General features: G+C 49.6%; 1 protein-coding gene across 1 annotated transcript in view; it reads left to right on the top strand.

Annotated features, from left to right (window-relative positions):
- Window positions 1–7,717: 7,717 nt before the first annotated feature.
- The window catches only part of plekhg4 (pleckstrin homology domain containing, family G (with RhoGef domain) member 4), a 30,038-nt gene continuing 18,019 nt past the window's right edge, over window positions 7,718–19,736 (top strand). Inside the window, exons 1-8 of the mRNA XM_047580794.1 lie at window positions 7,718–7,834; window positions 15,985–16,149; window positions 16,269–16,763; window positions 17,380–18,375; window positions 18,571–18,679; window positions 18,782–18,905; window positions 19,099–19,192; window positions 19,322–19,736. The exon at window positions 19,322–19,736 is cut by the window's right edge and continues 80 nt beyond it. Of these exons, the coding sequence (XP_047436750.1) occupies window positions 7,733–7,834; window positions 15,985–16,149; window positions 16,269–16,763; window positions 17,380–18,375; window positions 18,571–18,679; window positions 18,782–18,905; window positions 19,099–19,192; window positions 19,322–19,736 (2,500 nt within the window). The 5' untranslated portion in view covers window positions 7,718–7,732. The remainder of the gene's footprint in view (window positions 7,835–15,984; window positions 16,150–16,268; window positions 16,764–17,379; window positions 18,376–18,570; window positions 18,680–18,781; window positions 18,906–19,098; window positions 19,193–19,321) is intronic.

Below are 19,736 nucleotides of genomic sequence, written 5' to 3'. Positions count from 1 at the left end.
CTTTAGTTTGTGATTTGATGCTATAGAAACAGGATGTGACATCATGGTGACCAGCCGTCCCGCGGGGGCGTGTGTTTAGATATTTATATCTTCATATATTTAGATATTTCTGAGCTGGAGGTCTGTAATAGAAACTATACCCGTGACACATGTGTTTTACAGCAGCTGCTCTCAGTCCTCAGCTGTGGACATAAACCTCAGAGAGGACGCCGGCCTCTATTTACAGACCTGCTGCCGTGTTGTTGTTGGGGTTTGGTTGTTGCACGGTTGGAGACGGAGGTAAACACTGTGAAGCCGACATATTCCACTCAGACTGATCCTGGATGAGCAGGAGGAAAAAAAAAAACAAATGAAACTAAAGTTGGACTCGTGGTGCTGCCTCCACTCCACCTACTCCACCTACTCCACCTACTCATTGTCCCCAGAGGATTAGGAATAATGTCCCAGTTACCATATGGATGGAGTGTAGATGAAGGGTCATATTTCAGGAGATCAGAGCTGTTGTTGCTCAGACGTGAGGCCTGAGGTCGAGTGTTTGGCTGAACGCCGTCATTATCTCTGAGCTCAGGCTGCAGGTCTGGACTTGAACCAGAGCAGCACAGAGACAGGCTGTTTATCCAGAGAACAAGGACAATATCAAGCTTTTATTGTTGTCATCGTCTGGTGAAAAACAACCAAACACAGTTTATCAGCCCTTTGGAGTAATAATAAATAGGAACAGCAGAGATAAAAGAGATAAAACTACAGCAGCTATACACAGTAAACACATGAATAATAAAAGAACACAGGAGCACAGAAATGAGTGGAATGAGCATTTCAAACAGTGATGTAACTTATATCTGTGTGTTAGTGCTGGTTCAGTGTCTTTAACCTGATCTAATCTCAGACAGGAACAGCAGGAACATTACGATGAGCTGGAACTATCCTTTAAAGTTAAGAGATGTGAAGCTGGAAATGTTTTAATTCTTTGGATGTTCTGTGATTTTCAGCAGAATCTTTCTGAACCAATCAGAGCTCTGGACACTGTGAGGTGTGTTTGAGTAAACGCTGCATGATGCAATGTGCCACTGATAAAAGTCATTATAGGATTCAACCAACACAACAACTTGTTATTTTTTAACCGTGTTCCAACTTTAATTCCTCCAGAACTGAACCACTTAGAGAAATCACAGAAGCTTCAGTCATGTCTCTTCAAAGACCAAAGAGCCTGAATGAGCTTCATCATGTTCATCATCAGCTTCTACTTTAGCTCCATCACACACATTAACTGCAGCTGCAGGCATTCGAGATGCAGGACGTTTCAGTGGTTGTGTCTTTAACGCACCACTAGTTCAAACTGTAACGTTGGACAATCAGGTCCAGATCTTGAGGGACAGAGAGAGACACATTCAGTCCATTCATCGATGATGTTTTAAGGTTTTTAGCAGATTTACATGTTTAGTTGTTTGTGGGGTTTATATTTGTGTTATTTGTTCCTGATCCGGGGAGTTTGTTCAGAAGTGAAGCAGCAGTGTTTGTATTTGCTGCCTGACGGCTCCATGATGGGGGGGGGGGGGGGGGAACGACACAGCGTCCGGCCAAGAATGGAGGAGTTATTCTGTGAGGGCTCAGCTCCTCTCGTCCTCATTGGCTGGAGATGAATCGCTCTCTCAGGCGTAAAACCTGCTCACATTCCTCTGCAATGAGCTGTCGCCCTGCCTGTCAGTCCGAGCCCAGCGCACAGCGCACAGCTTCACACCACAACGCACAACGCACAACACACAGCGCACAACACACAACGCACAGCGCACAGCGCACAACACACAACGCACAGCGCACAGCGCACAACACACAACACACAGCGCACAACGCACAACGCACAACGCACAGCACACAGCACACAACGCACAGCGCACAGCGCACAGCGCACAACGCACAACACACAGCACACAACGCACAACGCACAGCGCACAGCGCACAACAGACCACTGCACAACGCACAACACACAGCGCACAACGCACAGCCCAGCGCACAACGCAACAACGCACAAACGCACAACGCACAGCTCACAACTCACAACGCAAACGCACAACGCAACAACACAGCTCACAACTACACACGCACAACGACAGCGCCACACGCACGCGCACAACCACAACACACAGCGCACAACGCACAGCGCACAGCGCACAACGCACAACGCACAACGCACAGCTCACAACTCACAACGCACAACGGCACAACGCACAACACCAGCACACAAGACGCAAAGCAAGCAGCACAAGCGCACAGACGCACAGCCACAACGCCAACACACAGCGCACAACGCACAGCGCACAGCGCACAACGCACAACGCAAACGCAGAAGTCACATAAACTCACAACGACTGCACGCAAACGCCAACTGCACAGTCACAACCCAACGCACAACGCACAACACACAACGCACAACGCACAGCACACAGCACACAACGCACAGCGCACAGCGCACAACGCACAACGCACAACACACAGCACACAACGCACAACGCACAGCGCACAGCGCACAACGCACAGCGCACAACGCACAACACACAGCGCACAACGCACAGCCCAGCGCACAACGCACAACGCACAGCTCACAACGCACAACGCACAGTGCACAGCGCACAGCGCACAACGCACAGCGCACAACACACAACGCACAACGCACAACGCACAGCGCACAACGCACAACGCACAGCTCACAACTCACAACGCACAACGCACAACGCACAACGCACAGCTCACAACGCACAACGCACAGTGCACAGCGCACAGCGCACAACGCACAGCGCACAACACACAACGCACAACCACCAACCGCACAGCGCACACATCGCCACAGCACAACGACAGCTCCACCCAACTCACAACGCACAACGCACAACGCACAACGCACAGCTCACAACTCACAACGCACAACGCACAACACACAACGCACAACGCACAGCACACAACGCACAGCGCACAACGCACAACGCACAGCGCACAACGCACAACGCACAGCGCACAGCGCACAGCTTCACACCACAACGCACAACGCACAGCTCACAACTCACAACGCACAACGCACAACGCACAACGCACAACGCACAGCTCACAACTCACAACGCACAACGCACAACACACAACGCACAACGCACAGCACACAACGCACAGCGCACAACGCACAGCGCACAACGCACAACGCACAGCGCACAGCTTCACACCACAACGCACAGCACACAACTCACAGCGCACATCAACGCACAGCGCACAGCTTCACTCCACCAGCTTCACAGCGCACAGCGCACACACAACCACTAACCTCTGATTATACACAGCACAGAAACAGACACACACCAGCACAGAGAGGAACATGACACTGTCACAGTTATAATCACATATAAAACACAGAGAATATGAAACATTAAATCACAATAAGCAGCAGCTGCTAGAACGTTTCCTGGTTCCAGCCTCTGCAGGTTGAAGAGTAATAATAATGAACCAGTGGTGGCTCTGTCTCATCACAGTCTCTTAATAAAATGCTACGCTAATGCTAATGCTAATGCTATGCGTGGTCAGATGTTGAATCTAATTCCAGGTGTTTCCTAAGGAGCTAAGGAGGCTAAGCTAATTAAAAACTCAGTGTGGTTGCTCCCATTAGCATCCGCACCGTTAGCATCATGGTCCCAGTATCGGGACACGTCTGTAGCGTCAACATGACAGAAACTGTCTATGAACAGGTGTGAAATAAATTAAAATAAATAATAAGAACGAGCTGTTTCTGGTCACATCTAATGTTTTGTTCTAGTCAATGAAGCCGTTTGAACTTATAAGGCAGCGTGAGTCGGTCCAGACGCTTCATCCTAAACGAGACGATTCTTTAGGAATACGGGTCCGGGTCCAGGTCCAGGTCCGGGTCTGGGTCCGGGTCCAGGTCCAGGTCCAGGTCAGGGTCCAGGTCCGGGTCCAGGTCCAGGTCCAGGTCCAGGTCCGGGTCCAGGTCCAGGTCCAGGTCCGGGTCCAGGTCTAGCAGCAGTAATAGGTTGTTGGTCAGAACCCTCCAGAGCCTCGTGGCCTTTGCCTCCCTCTCAGTGTTCAGTCTGATGAAAGGAGGCGTTTGAAGCTTTAAGGAGTCTCGGGGGTGGGGGGTTGAGGGGGGGGGGGGGCTCCCTCCCTCCCTCCTGGGGCCAGAGTTCACCTTCAGTCCCTCTGCAGCCATGGATCCATGACCTCCTCCTCCTCCTCCTCCTCCTCCTCCTCCTCCTCCTCATCACTCACTCATCTCTGGGTGGTGGCTCCTGTTATTGCTGTGACTGTCACTGATTCACTCATTCATTCATTCATTCATTCATTCATTCATTCATTCATTCATTCACTCATTCATTCACTCATTCATTCATTCATTCATTCAGATCAGTGACGTTTCTAAAGTGTTTCTGTTGTTCATGAGTCTAACGTCCTGGTCGGTTCCAGAGGTTTGTCTTTAATGTCCTGACTCTGTCCTCAGAGCTGGACGGAGGAGACGGAGGAGGCGGAGGACATTTAAGAGACATTTAAGAGACGTTTAAGAGACATTTAAGAGACATTTAAGAGACATTTAAGGGACCAGTATCAGAGGTTTCCAGTCTAAACTTCTCTATTAATCAGGATTATTATTTATTCATTTGTTGGCTCATCAGCTGAGATAAGATAAGATCATCACACAACAGGGACCATGTATGAAATCAATAAGTAAACGCAGATATAAACATATGTACATATGTGTGTGTTTACTGTATGAGTATATGTGGACACACTGCACAGTGCAGCACATATGTTGTTGTTGTGCTGTTCAACCAGGGGCCCGTGGGCCACATGAGGCCATGAGATCCAGCCTGAGAGCTGATGCAGAGGCAACATGTTTCACAGGATTCCAGATACGTACCAATACGTCCTTTATCAGACAGTAGAGACAGGAAATACGTCCTTTATCAGACAGTAGAGACAGGAAATACGTCCTTTATCAGACAGTAGAGACAGGAAATACGTCCTTTATCAGACAGTAGAGACAGGAAATACGTCCTTTATCAGACAGTAGAGACAGGAAATACGTCCTTTATCAGACAGTAGAGACAGGAAATACGTCCTTTATCAGACAGTAGAGACAGGAAATACGTCCTTTATCAGACAGTAGAGACAGGAAATACGTCCTTTATCAGACAGTAGAGACAGGAAATACGTCCTTTATCAGACAGTAGAGACAGGAAATACGTCCTTTATCAGACAGTAGAGACAGGAAATACGTCCTTTATCAGACAGTAGAGACAGGAAATACGTCCTTTATCAGACAGTAGAGACAGGAAATACGTCCTTTACGGCCTGAAACGTAGAACCAACCTGCTGCACTGATCATTTAGAGGCTGAGCTTCGTTTAGTTTCATATGCTGTATGTGTGTGTTTCATCATATTCTATCAACGTGTCTGATGATTTAAAGGCTTTATTTCCAGGCTCCTAACATGACAGACTCTCGACTCTCTGCCTAATTCAGTTTGTAATAGAACAGTCTGAATAGTCCTGGTTCACAGACGACCTGCTCCATCATGTGTTCTGGTTCCAGGTGGTTTTCATCAGAAGCTCCCGCATTAATTATCTGCTGGTCGACTGAAGATGGAACGAAGCTGAAATACGACATGTGGCCTCAGGTCAGTGTGTGTGTGTGTGTGTGTTACAGGTGTGTGTGTGTGTGTGTGTGTTACAGGTGTGTGTGTGTGTGTGTGTGTGTGTGTGTGTGTGTGTGTGTGTGTGTGTTACAGTGTGTGTGTGTGTGTTACAGTGTGTGTGTGTGTTACAGGTGTGTGGTGTGTGTGTGGTGTGGTGTGTGTGTTACAGGTGTGTGTGTGTGTGTGTGTGTGTGTGTGTGTGTGTGTGTGTGTGTTACAGGTGTGTGTGTGTGTGTGTGTGTGTGTGTGTGTGTGTGTGTTACAGGTGTGTGTGTGTGTGTGTGTTACAGGTGTGTTACAGGTGTGTGTGTGTGTGTGTGTGTGTGTTACAGGTGTGTGTGTGTGTGTGTGTGTGTGTGTGTGTGTTACAGGTGTGTGTGTGTGTGTGTGTGTGTGTGTTACAGGTGTGTGTGTGTGTGTGTGTGTGTGTGTTACAGGTGTGTGCGTGTGTTACAGGTGTGTGTGTGTGTGTGTGTGTGTGTGTGTGTGTGTGTGTGTGTGTGTGCCCATAAACTCCTTTGACTTTACCTTTTTAATTCCCTCTGCTGCTTATTATTCATGAGGTGTGATGTGTCCTCGCGTGTCTCGTCCCTGGAGACGTCCTGAATCCTCTGAGGACGTCTGAGGTCAGAGGTCACTGATGTTAGGACGAGCAGCTGCTGCTCTAATGCTAAGCTAACGCTCAGGGCTGGGAAATAAACATTTAACCTGATTTAGAAGCATCTGGACAGAGAACGGACGTCAGCTCACAGATAAATCACATCACATGGCAGACCTCCTCTTCTCCTCCTCTTCTCCTCCTCTTCTCCTCCTCTTCTCCTCCTCTTTCTCCTCCTCCTCCTCCTCTGCTGGCTACTCCTCTGTGTGTGTGTGTGTGTTAGCAGCTTTTTCAAACTCACATGGTACAAACAGAGAGGAGGAGTCAGTGAGGAGGAGTCACAGAGGAGGAGTCAGTGAGGAGGAGTCAGAGAGGAGGAGTCAGTGAGGAGGAGTCACAGAGGAGGAGTCACAGAGGAGGAGTCAGTGAGGAGGAGTCAGTGAGGAGGAGTCACAGAGGAGGAGTCAGTGAGGAGGAGTCAGTGAGGAGGAGTCACAGAGGAGGAGTCAGAGTCGTCCTGATCTTCTCTGTGAACACATTGAACACATTGAGCACATGCTGCTCCTCCTTTCAGTTCCTTACAACTTCTCTCAGCTCCTGCTCCTCCTCCTGCTCCTGCTCCTCCTCCTGCTCCTGGACCCGGGCTGGATTAGCACCAGACCAGCTGACTCCTTCCAGCAGGGTGAGTGTGTTTGTTAAAGTGGGACAGGAGCAGGTCTGATCCCAGCTCAGCGCTCCGGGAATTTCTGGAATGTCAGAAGTTTTCCAGGCAGGTGGATGAGAGAGAGACTAGAGAGAGAGTCAGAGTGTGTGTTTGTTATAGTGTTAGTTAGTGTGTGTGTGTTTGTTATAGTGTTAGTTAGTGTGTGTGTGTTTGTTATAGTGTTAGTTAGTGTGTGTGTGTTTGTTATAGTGTTAGTCAGTGTGTGTGTTAGTTATTGTGTGTTTTGTGTAGAGGTGCCAGTGAGTCTGTGTTTGAGGCCTGATAGAGGAGAAACTGGCTCCACATTCTAATGTTGGAGCCAAGATGGAGGGAGGTTATACCCCGTCCTCCCCCGTCCTCCCCCGTCCTCCCCCGTCCTCCCCCGTCCTCCCTGTCCTCCCCCGTCCTCCCCCGTCCTCCCCCGTCCTCCCCTGTCCTCCCCCGTCCTCCCCTGTCCTCCCCTGTCCTCCCTCGTCCTCCCCCGTCCTCCCTGTCCTCCCCCGTCCTCCCCTGTCCTCCCTGTCCTCCCCTGTCTTCCCCCGTCCTCCTCTGTCCTCCCCCGTCCTCCCCGTCTTCCCCCGTCCTCCCCTGTTAGCTTGTTAGGCTAACGTTAGCTTGTTAGGCTACAGATGCACCTTTTAGAAATGGTTTGTTTAATTCCTGTCGTTCCCTTCTTCTTCTTCTTCTTCTTCTTCTTCTTCTTCCTCTTCTTCTTCTTCTTCTTCTTCCTCCTCTTCTTTCCTCCATGAGGAGCTTCCACCTGTTTCTGCTTGACGCTGTCACCGGCCGGATATTAACTCCAGTCTGGACTCTTTCATTTCCTCCATCGTCTGAGAGGAAGCAGCAGGTTTGTTTGCTGGTGATTCTCTGGCAGCAAACGTCCACGTCTGACTATGGCTACAGATTATCTGACTCTGTGTGTGTGTTTACACGTTAAAGGCTTTTTATTGGTCGTTCATCAGTTTATCTGTTGTTGACGCGACCACGTCTGTGCAGCAACGACAGATCAGCAGAAACAAAGTGTTTCAGTCTAATCTTGTTGAAGGACTTTTAAAGGCGCCTGTAGTGTCTCTGCTGGGGACACACGGGACATTAACAGCAGAGGGAGACAGGAGGAGGGAAAGGAGGAGGGGCCATATGGCGAGTGGGCGTGGCTTGTGTTTGGAGGGTGTGGTTTATGGGTGGTGGGCGGGGCTTGACATGTGAGAGAGTTCTGAGAGTCAGAACTGAATCAGAGCAGACAGAGACACTGGGACAGAGACACTGGGACAGAGACACTGGGACAGAGACACTGGGACAGAGACAGACTGAGACAACATGGTGTCAGTTTGGAATATACAGCGACTAACAACACACCACACTCAACATGGTAAGATCATCACACACTCTATAAATATACACACAGACACACACACAGCATGTGGTCGCAGTGTGTGTGTGTGTGTGTGTGTGTGTGTGTGTGTGTGTGTGTGTGTGTGTGTGTGTGTGTGTGTGGGGGAGGGACAGAGGGTGTTGTGTTTCCACCAAGGTGTTCAGACATCTGTTGTCCTGAGGTGTGTTTCAGTCACTTTAACTGTGTGTGTGTGTGTGTGTGTGTGTGTGTGTGTGTGTGTGTGTGCGTGTGTGTGTGTGCTGACAACACTGATTCTACCTCATGAGTTAACCAGGAGCTAAAGCTACATGCTAACACCAGCTAGCATCACTCAGTGCGTCTCTGTTCTCCGCCCGATTCTTCATCATCACAGTCAGAAGATGAAAAAGACCTTTTTATTGTAATTGGCCGGTGAAAAACAACTGAATACAGTTTGTCAGCTCTTACAATAAAAACAGTAAAACATAGAAACTGTAGCAGCACAAAGGTGAAACAACTATACAATAAAAACGCACAGTAGCACAGAAATGAGTGGAACTGGTGCGATGAGGGAATAAAGAGCAGATTGTGGGATTGAGTCTGTTGATGTGACGCTTCATGTTTCTCCAGATGTTGGGATCAATGAGATGATGCCTCATACTTGGCAACAGGGTGAAACACACGTCCTCACTCAGATAAGAGTTCTGGTGCCATGGAGACGGTGTGCGTTTGTGTGTGTTTTATTTAAATGTGGAGCTGAGGACCAATCACATTTTAGCCTTTTAAACCAATCAATTCAACCTGATCAGCCGTCACATGTTCCGCGTGTTCGTTACTATGGAATCAATCATTGTAGTGTGATACGAGAACTTTAACCGCCTCAGGTCAGACGTTCTAAAACATTTAACAGCAGAACCCGTCAGTCATGGTTCTGTGAAAGTGGTGCAGCAGCACATCACACTACATAAATGTTTTAGAACATCGACAAAACCAAGAAAGAGCCACAGCGAACTGCATCGGTATCGGCCGATACCAACCCTCAGATATCGGTATCGGTGGTGAAAGAGGCGGATCAGTGCATCACTAGTGTCCAGCTTCTATAGGAGACATCAGCAGTTTCCCAAACACCGCCCTGCATGTTTTAGATGTTTCCTCCTCCGCCCGATTCAAATGATCAGCGCGTCGTCCAGCTCTGACCAGATAATAAGCCTGATAACGAGCCACATCTAAAACATGCAGCTCAGTTTTCCACAGAAACACTGTCCTAGAAAAACTAAAGGAAGTTCTTCTGGAGTTTCTACGTTGGGAACTGGTTCTGACCCAACACAGTTGGAGAACATTAAAGAATGTTAGAGAATGCTCTACAACGTCAAAGTAAAACCATCAAAAACTTAACAATTAACCAATTACAGAGCAGGAAATGCATCAGGCATTTTGTCCAACTCTTTAGGACCATGTCCAAACTGTCTTCTGTCTCTTTGGCTGCAGTCGCTCCAAGGACTGAATATAGCCTCAGTCCCACAACGTTTACCTCTTCCTCAGCAACCAGTGACGTCTTCGTGAACCAATCATGGCGACAACATTCAGGAAAAAGACTCAGTTCTTTAGAACCAGTCTAGTTTTACTTGGTCTGGAAACACGAGGTAAAACCTGATCTATAGGCTGAAGTTTCTACTGAAGTAGGAACAGAGACTCAGAGCGAAGCTACATCGTCTTGAATTGGTCGACTCCAGGAGGTTGTTGTGATGGACAGAAGCTAAACATGAGTCCTGGACTCCAGGTTTAAATGTCTCTGGTTGGTTGGAGCAGGTCCAGGTGATGAAGAGGTCTAGTTTTACCCTCCATCTCATGGCGGCTCCTCCTCCTGGATGGGGGTGGGATGGCGTGATGAGCTGGTGCTGGTCTGATGCTCGTGTGTTTCCAGCAGAGTGTAAATGTTTCAGCGGTTCAGTGTTGCAGCGGTGGACGTGTTGAGAGGAGTCGGGACATGTCGAGGGGCTGAGCGTCGCGAGGCGCCGCAGGAATGTTCATAATGGACTCGTGCTGATGGATGAGGTTCAGATCCCAGCAGGAACATATTCAGTCTGAGGACACGTGGGGCTGCGGAGACTGTCTCTCTGGTGGACAGACGTTTTTCAGTTTCCTCTGCAGACTCTGTATCATGTTCAACACACTGACCCACTCGGCTCCTCTTCATGTCCTAAAATAACCTGTTTTCTCCCGGCTCATATGTCAGTGAAAGGAGCTCGGCCATTTTTACCTTTTATTTTGTAGATCAGGGACATTAAATGTCCAGGCTGTTGAGGGCTGTGTTGGTGGGACAGGACAGACCCAGACTGGTGGACTACAGAGTCCAGGTCTTAGCTGATGGACTACAGAGTCCAGGTCTCAGTCTTTCCTAGCAGCCTGCTGTGATCCTGCTGCAGCCTGCCTGAAACCTGAGACCTCCTCTTCTAACTGAGGAAAACTCTCTCCACCTGAATTTAACACCCACAGAAGAAGATTCCTCCAGAGCCGTAAACCTCTGAGCCACTTCCTAGTGGAGGTAAACACAGAAACAGAAAGTCCAGGCTGAGTATCAGCTGACGCCTGGACTGTAAATAACAGCAGCCACTGGTTCCCACTGGTTCCCACACAAAGACACGTCAATGTCACATTAAAGGTTCTGCTAAGTTAGTTCTTAGCTGGATCTGTTGGTGCAGTGTGAGCTTCATATTAAACCTCATTTAATGGAAAATCAGTTCTTCTTGCAGCAGAACCAAAAGCTGCTGGAGCTTCTTTTCTGACCAGACAGCAAATGGTTCCAGTTTTAAGCGACTCCCGCGGAGCCACAAATCAGACCTGCTGTCACGGTGCTTTTTAACGGGACTCTAGGCACCAGGTCAGTGTTCACATCTGGACTTGTTTAACCTGGATCAGGTGTAATCAGATTACCTAGAATACCAGTTATTCTGCTGTAGCTTCTAACTCATTTTCACTCTTTTGTGAATTGTCTGGAGCCAAGATGGCGCCTACTGAGAATAGTCTAAACCCAGAGGTCTGTCCTTCTGTTGATGCTGAGAACATCAGCGGTGGTTCTGTTTGGTTCTTGGTGCTGGGTTTAAACCTGTTGGAGACGAATCAGTGATGAGGCCTGACCTCAGATCAGTCTCCTTTCAGCTGATTGTTTCTGGAGATTTTAAAATTCTCTTGCCCTGTTTACTGCCCTGTGTTCCCCTCTCATCCTCTCAGGGGTCAGGGGTCGCCTCACTCTGTAAATCAGACGGGTCCCACAGGGACAGTTTTCCTCCTCAGAGCGGCCTTGAAGTTCTCAGCTGGCGTCAGTTCTCAGAGAGAAACCCTCGAATCTAATCTCTGCCAAGAACCTGCAGCGAGTCAAGGTCGTCGCTATCAGCCTCAGCTCCGTAGAGCCTCCGTTTCCCATCAGCCTCAGCTCCGTAGAGCCTCCGTTTCCCATCAGCCTCAGCTCTGTAGAGCCTCCGTTTCCCATCAGCCTCAGCGCTGTAGAGCCTCCGTTTCCCATCAGCCTCAGCGCTGTAGAGCCTCCGTTTCCCATCAGCCTCAGCTCTGTAGAGCCTCCGTTTCCCATCAGCCTCAGCGCTGTAGAGCCTCCGTTTCCCATCAGCCTCAGCTCCGTAGAGCCTCCGTTTCCCATCAGCCTCAGCTCCGTAGAGCCTCCGTTTCCCATCAGCCTCAGCGCTGTAGAGCCTCCGTTTCCCATCAGCCTCAGCTCCGTAGAGCCTCCGTTTCCCATCAGCCTCAGCTCCGTAGAGCCGATAATGATAAGAATTATGATGAAAATATTGTAATTCGGTGTTTTTGACTCAGTCTGTCTCTGTGTTGTTTTTCCATCTCTAGCTCGGCTTCTCATACTGAATGGCAGTTTGACTGTTTTATTTTTGTTTCTTGGAGAATGTGGTCGTACTCGTGGGGGCTTGTGGTTGTGGTTCAGGTGGTGAATTTGTTGTGATATCTGAAGCAGTTCCATTGATGAGGAGCCTCGTTTAGATCATTCTGGTGTTTCTACTCTGCTCATTAGATTATTACAGGTGAGCCACGTCGTACTGTTTTGTGTTTTTAATAAAGTTTATTTAAAATAAAGGTGAGCCTTCGCTGTGAGTAAATTGTCATCGTGGGGATTGTTGTTGGCGATATATCGTATACGATAAATTGTCCCACATTCGTACTCAGAGGAGGAACCGAAGAACGTCTGCTCCGTGTTTTTATCATGAGGACACTCTGCTGCTGCTGCCTGATACCATCATGTCCTTAAATAATCATCTGATGACTCTGTTAGTAGCAGAGAGAACAGAGCAGTTAATCCATGTGTGTGATTGTTCTGGATTAGTGCTGATGGTTCGACGGTTAATAACCTGGTGAAAGTTTGCGGGTGATTCTTGTCTGTTTTTGCCTCGGAGACGTTCCGGGCCGAGGAATGCTCTGGTTCCTGCCTGTCGCTTCGGAGTCAGATAAGATCAGACGGAGGACGCTTTAATCCCGTCGCTGCCTCCAGACAAGCTGCAGCATGTCCTGGCAAACCGTCCCAGAGAGAGGACACAAACCTGACAGGGACTGGTGTTACCAGAGAGGCTCGTCTGGTCGGTGGCAGAGCAGAACCGGTCGTCTGCGGAGGTTCTCAGTCATCCATGTCATGGTTTATATCCAAAAACTGTTTAAAAAAGGCAGCTGGACTAGTAGAGTTTAGACCTTTCATCTGAGTAGTTTCTTCAGTTCTAAGAGACTGGATGAAGTTTGAGGTTTAAATATGAACCTGGTGTAAATAATGTCCATTAACATCCAGATACTGACCTGTCACTGACATGTGGACTAGAGGTGGACTCCTTCCTGTACGTGGTCCTGTGATTAGATTACACACCGTTCCCTTCAGATCCAGAGCTGTGTCTGCAGACGAATGCTCATCTGAATAATCACTGGATCCTTGATGCTTCAGGAGCGGCTAGAAAAGCTTTTATTGTTTTAACACGTTATTCTGATTCTCCCGTTCTTATTTCTTCACCAGGGGTCAAACTCATTCTACTTCAGGGGCCACATTCAGATCTCAAGGGCCCAGACCAGTAACACAACAGAGTAATAACCCACAAGTAACAACAACTCACACATTAACATTAGTTTTAGTGCAAAGAAGGAAAATGTTTACATTTAATTAAAGTGATTCTGGGTCTGTCTAGTCCTGGTCTAGTCCTGGTCTAGTCCTGGTTTGTCTAGTCCTGGTCTAGTCCCGGTCTAGTCCCGGTCCAGTCCTGGTCTAGTCCTGGTCCCAGTGTTGTGTTCCAGTGTTGTGTTGTGTTCACTTCTCTGAATAAACCAGTTTATAAATCAGAGACAGGAGTTATTTTTATTCAGTTAATTTCTTCTCATAACGTTCACAGTAGAGTTTCCTGCTGAGACCAGATTAGCGCCTCTGGTGGCCGCTTTAGGCCCGCAGGCCGTACGTTTGACACCTGTGTTTTATGGGATAAAATATCTCATCAGCAGGAACTCGTCTCTGTGGAGATTTAGCAGCCGTTACCACGGAGACGGAGGATAAACATATGGACCAGAGGAAGGCGTGGAGCGTTTTAGTGTTAAACGTTTCTCCAGTTAGCACTCAGCTGTTCTGTGTGTGTGTGTGTGTGTGTGTGTGTGTGTGTGTGTGTGTGTGTGTGTCAGGGTCAAAGGTCACGTCTCCTGGGGGTCCCTCATCTTTAGCCCCTCCCCCTCGTGTCATGTGACTCCAGAGGTGATGACCTCGGGGCCTTTAATGCTCGTCTTGTTTAAACACACTAACAGCTGTAGAGACAATGAGCCAATCAGAGGCCGGTATTTACATCCTAATGGCCGCTGACGTCAAGTCAAACCGTGGGCGCCATGATGGCTCCATCTGATTCTACAGGATAATCCTATGGGCTGGATGTGCTGTGTTGAAATAACGACATATAAATGTTATTAATATGTAAAAGGTCCTCCCCTAAATGTCCCAGCGTCTCCTTCCTTTAAATATCTTAGATGAGCTGTAAAATGCTTCGTAGCCCGACCGCCTCATCAGTCATGGAGCTGTGTTTAGCTTCTCCTCAGTCTGTGTTCATTGTTGATTTCAAATGCAGATAAATCATCAGATTTAATTCAGACAGTCTCTAACAGCCAGTGGAATATAAAAATAGATCTAGTGCAGATATATGACACTAGCTGCTATTTTTCTAGCTATTATAACTAGCTAGCATAAGGCTAGGCTAACTTCAGACTTCATTCATTTGTTCACATTAATGATGGTGTGACTATGTGAATGAGCAGAATAAAACTCTAAGTCCCATCAGCATCTGGTGTTTCTAGAACTTTACCTTCCACCACATCAGTCCTTCTAGGTCCTCTGGTTCTACGTCAGGGTCTAGGTCCTCTGGTTCTACGTCAGGGTCCAGGTCCTCTGGATCTACGTCAGGGTCCAGTAGGATCAGAGACTCAGTGGAAACTCAGAGGATGAAAAATACGTCCAGATTATTTGTCTTCTAAATGTGAAGACGTCCAGCAGAGACATGAGCTCAGAACCGACCCAGGTCCACCAGCTACTGTCTGGACCAGTCTGGACACAAGTGGTCTTCATGGAAGAGCTGCAGCCAAACATCCCTCTGACATGGAAACAAGACCAAGAGACTCCACCATGGACCAGAACCAGAACCAGAACCAGGACCTGGGCTCAGAAACATCTGGACTGATGATGTTTGTTGAGCTCAGATAATGAGTGAAGCACGGTGGAGGCTCCTCCTCAGACAGATACTGATCCATCATCCAGACCATCAGGGAGGAGGAGGATGGGCCCCACATTTATTCTGCAGCAGGACAAAGAGCCCAAACATCCAGACAAGAACAGCATGACCCCCCAGAACTGTGTCCAGGTGGACCTAGAAGACCTGATGCTGTCTGGAAGGTTAAGGGGGGCCACACCAGAAACTGATTTAAACCATTAACAGTAACATGAGTTCAGAGCTTTTATCAGCCCTGAACCTTCATACAGTTCCCTACATACAGACGGGACCAGGACCAGGACCAGGACCAGGACCAGGACCAGGACCAGGCGTTTATCAGCCCTGTCTCTACATACAGGCGTATTTTATTTATCCTGGAGCTCCACTCCCAAAGAACTGGTTCCTCTGTCCTCAGTGAGAGTGAATCATGAGACACTTTCATTCAAACAGGAACAACCAGAGAGACGAGGTCAGATTAACCACCACCGAAGAAGAAGAAGAAGAAGAAGACACGCCTCCTGAAGAATCAGTTTATTTAAGACACAGAAGAGTCAACTGAGTTCAGCTAGACAGACAGGACCAGGACCAGGACCAGGACCAGGCCCAGGACTAGGACCAGGACTAGGACCAGGACTAGGACCAGGACTAGGACTAGGACCAGGACCAGGACCAGGACCAGGACTAGGACCAGGACTAGGACCAGGACTAGGACTAGGACCAGGACTAGGACCAGGACCAGGACCAGGACTAGACAGACCCAGATTACACTGATTATTGTGAAAGGATATTTCATTAAATGTAAACATTCTTCTAGTCTCCTCCTCCTCCTCCTCCTCCTCCACCTCCTCCTCTTGGGTGTGATGTTGTCTTTTTGGTCACCATGGTTACTGTCTCCTCCTCCTCCAGGACTCTGAGTCTCTGGACCGGCGTGTCCAGTCGTCCCTGGTAACCCTCTACAGTCCCCTCCAGTCCACGTCCCCGACCGTCCTCCATCAGGTCCTCAGCCGTTACCGTGGAGACGACCTCCTCCACCTGCTCCACTTCCTCCAGCGCCTCCAGCGGGACGCCTGTGTGAGTGTCCTCCTCTGTCCTCCTCTTACCCCACATCTGTTTACATTAAAACTAATAAACCTCCCCCTCCTCTCCTCCTCTCCTCCTCTCCTCCTCTCCTCCTCCTCTGACCCCCCCAGCTCCATCATGGCTTGCTGCTTAATGAGGGCTGGCCTCTGCTCCTCCAGGAGAAGTTAATCATTCAGCTTTCTCCTCTGGATCAGCACCTCCTCCTCCCAGGAGACTTCTACCTGTTGGTTTCTCCTCCTGCTCCTCGAGGACCTGGCAACGCCTCCTCATCGTTGACTCCTCGGCTGCTGCTGTGCAGCGTGTCGTCAGACGGCCGTCATGAGGAGCAGCAGGAGGTGTTGGAGTTAGGGAGGAGGCCCATCTTCACCATGGCCTGGCTGGACTCCCTGAACAGGGAGAGGGAGCAGCGAGGAGGATCCCGGCTGGAGCGCTGCCTCCTCTCCTCCTCGTCCCAGAGGGACGTCTTCAGGGTCCCATGGGAGGACCTGGTCTACCCACAGCTCCTCAGCCGGCCCCGGACCTCCTCCAAGGAGTCGGCTGGAGAAGGAGCCACAGATACCGCCAACGTGAAGCTCCTCCCACACCTGACATCCACCGGCCAATCGGTGAGCAGCGTCTGTCCCCATGTCTGATTGATCCATGTGATCATGTGACAGGACGTGATCGTATCCACTGATGTCACTTCCTGCCGAGGCCACGCCCCCTCAGTGGCATGAACATGGTGACATGTAAAAATAATAAAATAATAACACACGGCCCATGAACACTGACATCAGTTCTCCTGATATTTATATGGTAAATACTACACTGATACTAAAGTATGAGTCCGTAACTTCATCAGTAAATACAACATACATTAATATCAGCTGACACTAAATGAACCACAGCACCAGGTTTCTGAGTCTGGATTCCAGTTGTTTCTTCTAAAGCAGCGAAACATTTACTTCTCTGTTCTTTGACTTTCAGGAGACATGTGTAAAAATATAAAATATATCTCTGGCTGTTTTTCACATCTGTTGGTTCAGACAATCACACAATAGCTCTTTTATTTATGTAGTTTTCCAGTGTAGATGCTGTTAAAGCTTCTGATTTAAGCTGTGTCCTGTCAGTCAGAGGCCGTAACCATGGAGACGTCAGCTTCCCTCTGTAGCACAGCTGTTTTCATCACTTAAAAAATGAAAACTAATGAACTTCTCCTCCTACTACTCCTCTAACCTGTAGCTCCGCCCACACCAGACCGACCAATCGGTGAAGAGCACACAGGAGGAGGACTCTGAGGAGGAGGAGTCTGAGGGGGAGTACGTGGAGCTGACGGAGCTCCCTCTGCCTCGGTTCTCCCCCCAGAAAGGTTCCCTGACCCAGTCCATCAGCCTCCAGAACCGGACCAGGACCTCACACTCTGCACCTCCTCCTCTCTCCTCCCGGGGGGAGGTCACCCTCCTTCTCTCTGGGCCGAAGGAGGTCTGCGTCTCCTCCTCTGCTCCTCCTGGCCTCCAGGGAACCTCCAGCTGTCAATCAGAACCAACACCAGGTACTCGACCTGGAGAGGAGCAGGAGGAGGAGGAGGATGAGGAGCAGGAGGAGGAAGAGCAAAGAATAGAGGGAGAGAGAAAGTTAGAGAGGGAGAAGAAGCAGGAGTTTGTAGAGTCAGTCACTGAGAGTGAGGAGGTGCAGGAAGAGGAGGAGAAAGAATGTGAGGAGGTGTCAGGTGAAGATGGAGACCGAGAGTTAGAAGAAGGAGCAGAAGAGGTGGAGATCGAGGAGGAGGTTCAAGTTATAGTTGTTCAGCAAAGTCAGGGAGAAGAGGAGGAGCCGGACGAGGAGGAGAAAGAGAAGGAGGAGGCAGAGAAAGAGGAGGAGGAGGAGGTGAAAGAAGAGCAAAGAGGAGGAGAAAATGCACAGATAGGTACAGACTCTTATTGTGAAAACAGAATGCACTTCAAGGACTCTTATTGTGAAGAGCACGAGGAGAGTGGACAGGAGCAGGAGGAGAAGGAGGAGGTGAAGGAGGAGCTCAGCTGTGAGGAGGAGGTGAAGGAGGAGCTCAGCTGTGAGGAGGTTGGTGAAGGAGGAGCTGCTGAACGTCATGATGAAGGTACACACTTGTTTCTCCTCCTAAACCATCAGACTCTCTCTGTGTCACCTCCTCTTCTTCCTCCTTTTACCTCCCTGCTCCTCCTCCTCTCCTCCTTTCACTTCCTCCCTCTCCTTGTCTTCTTCCACCTCCTCCTCCTCCTCCTCCTGTTCTAACTGCTTCATGTTGATTGTCCTCCTAGAGTTTCTCTTCTGTTCACAGGTCTCGGTCCACCAGAACCAGAACCAGTCCCCCCAGTCCCGTCCCCCCAGACCCCTCTGTCCCCCCAGTCCCCCTCCCCATCTCGGTCCCCCCCGTCCCCTCTGTCCCCCCCGTCCCCTCTGTCCCCCCCGTCCCCCCAGTCCCCCCAGTCTCCCCATTCCCCCCCGTCCCCCCAGTCCAGTTTGTACGGTGCGTTGCTGAGGTCTGGAGCTGTGTGTCTACCTGGTGAGAAAACCACCTAATGTTTAGACTCAGATTAAACTAGACTCAGTCTAGATTAAACTAGAACCGGTCCAGATTAAAGGTTTTAGACGTGTCTTCCTTCAGGAACCAGAGACCGAGGAGGACGAGCTCTTCTCACCGTCTCCACTGTGAACTCTGTGTGGTCCAACCTGGGCGGTAACGGCACCGAGCTGCTGCGCCTCCTCCTCTACTACACCTCCACCCTCAGGTAGGAGCCTCCTCCTCTACTACACCTCCACCCTCAGGTAGGAGCCTCCTCTACTACACCTCCTCAGGGAGGAACTAGTGGTGTAAGATACTGTTGATTGACAAACTGTGTAGTACTGTAAAGTATCGACTCATTATGCTGGTATCGATATTATCGATATCTGGTCTCTGACATCACTTCCTGTTTGGAACAGGAAGGAGGTGAGAGCGTTGGGTCTGACAGTTCTGGTGGACGCCTGCCGGGCCCCCCCTGCCCCCGCTCTGTTCTCCTCCCTCAGGGCCCTACAGGTGAGTCTGACTCATTATTTACCAGATCCAGGACCAGCACCAGGACCTGGACCTGGGAACATGTGTTTGGTTGTGATGACGTATAATAAGGTCTAAACCCACATAATGTAACTTTATGTGTGTGTGCAGGAGGACGCTCCCGGCCTCACCTCCCTATGTTCAACTCTATGCGCCCACCTGTTTTACTCATGCCCCTCTGATTCGCGCCCTCTATCGCCCCTCTATTTCCCCTCTATCGCCCCTCTTTTTCCCCTCTATCGCCCCTCTATTTCCCCTCTATTTCCCCTCTATCGCCCCCTCTATCGCCCCCCTATCGCCCCTCTATCGCCCCTCTATCGCCCCTCTATTTCCCCTCTATCGCCCCTCTATCGCCCCTCTATCGCCCCTCTATCGCCCCTCTATCGCCCCTCTATTTCCCCTCTATTTCCCCTCTATCGCCCCCCCATCGCCCCTCTGTCGCCCCTCCATCGCCCCTCCATCGCCCCCCCATCGCCCCTCTATCGCCCCTCTAAGGGAGGGAAACCAAATCATGAAATCTTTGCAA

The sequence above is a fragment of the Mugil cephalus genome, chromosome 3 (genome assembly GCF_022458985.1).
Source record: "Mugil cephalus isolate CIBA_MC_2020 chromosome 3, CIBA_Mcephalus_1.1, whole genome shotgun sequence".
NCBI lineage: Eukaryota > Metazoa > Chordata > Actinopteri > Mugiliformes > Mugilidae > Mugil > Mugil cephalus.
Note: the sequence above shows the minus strand (reverse complement) of the source record. Positions and strands in the feature narration are given on the sequence as shown.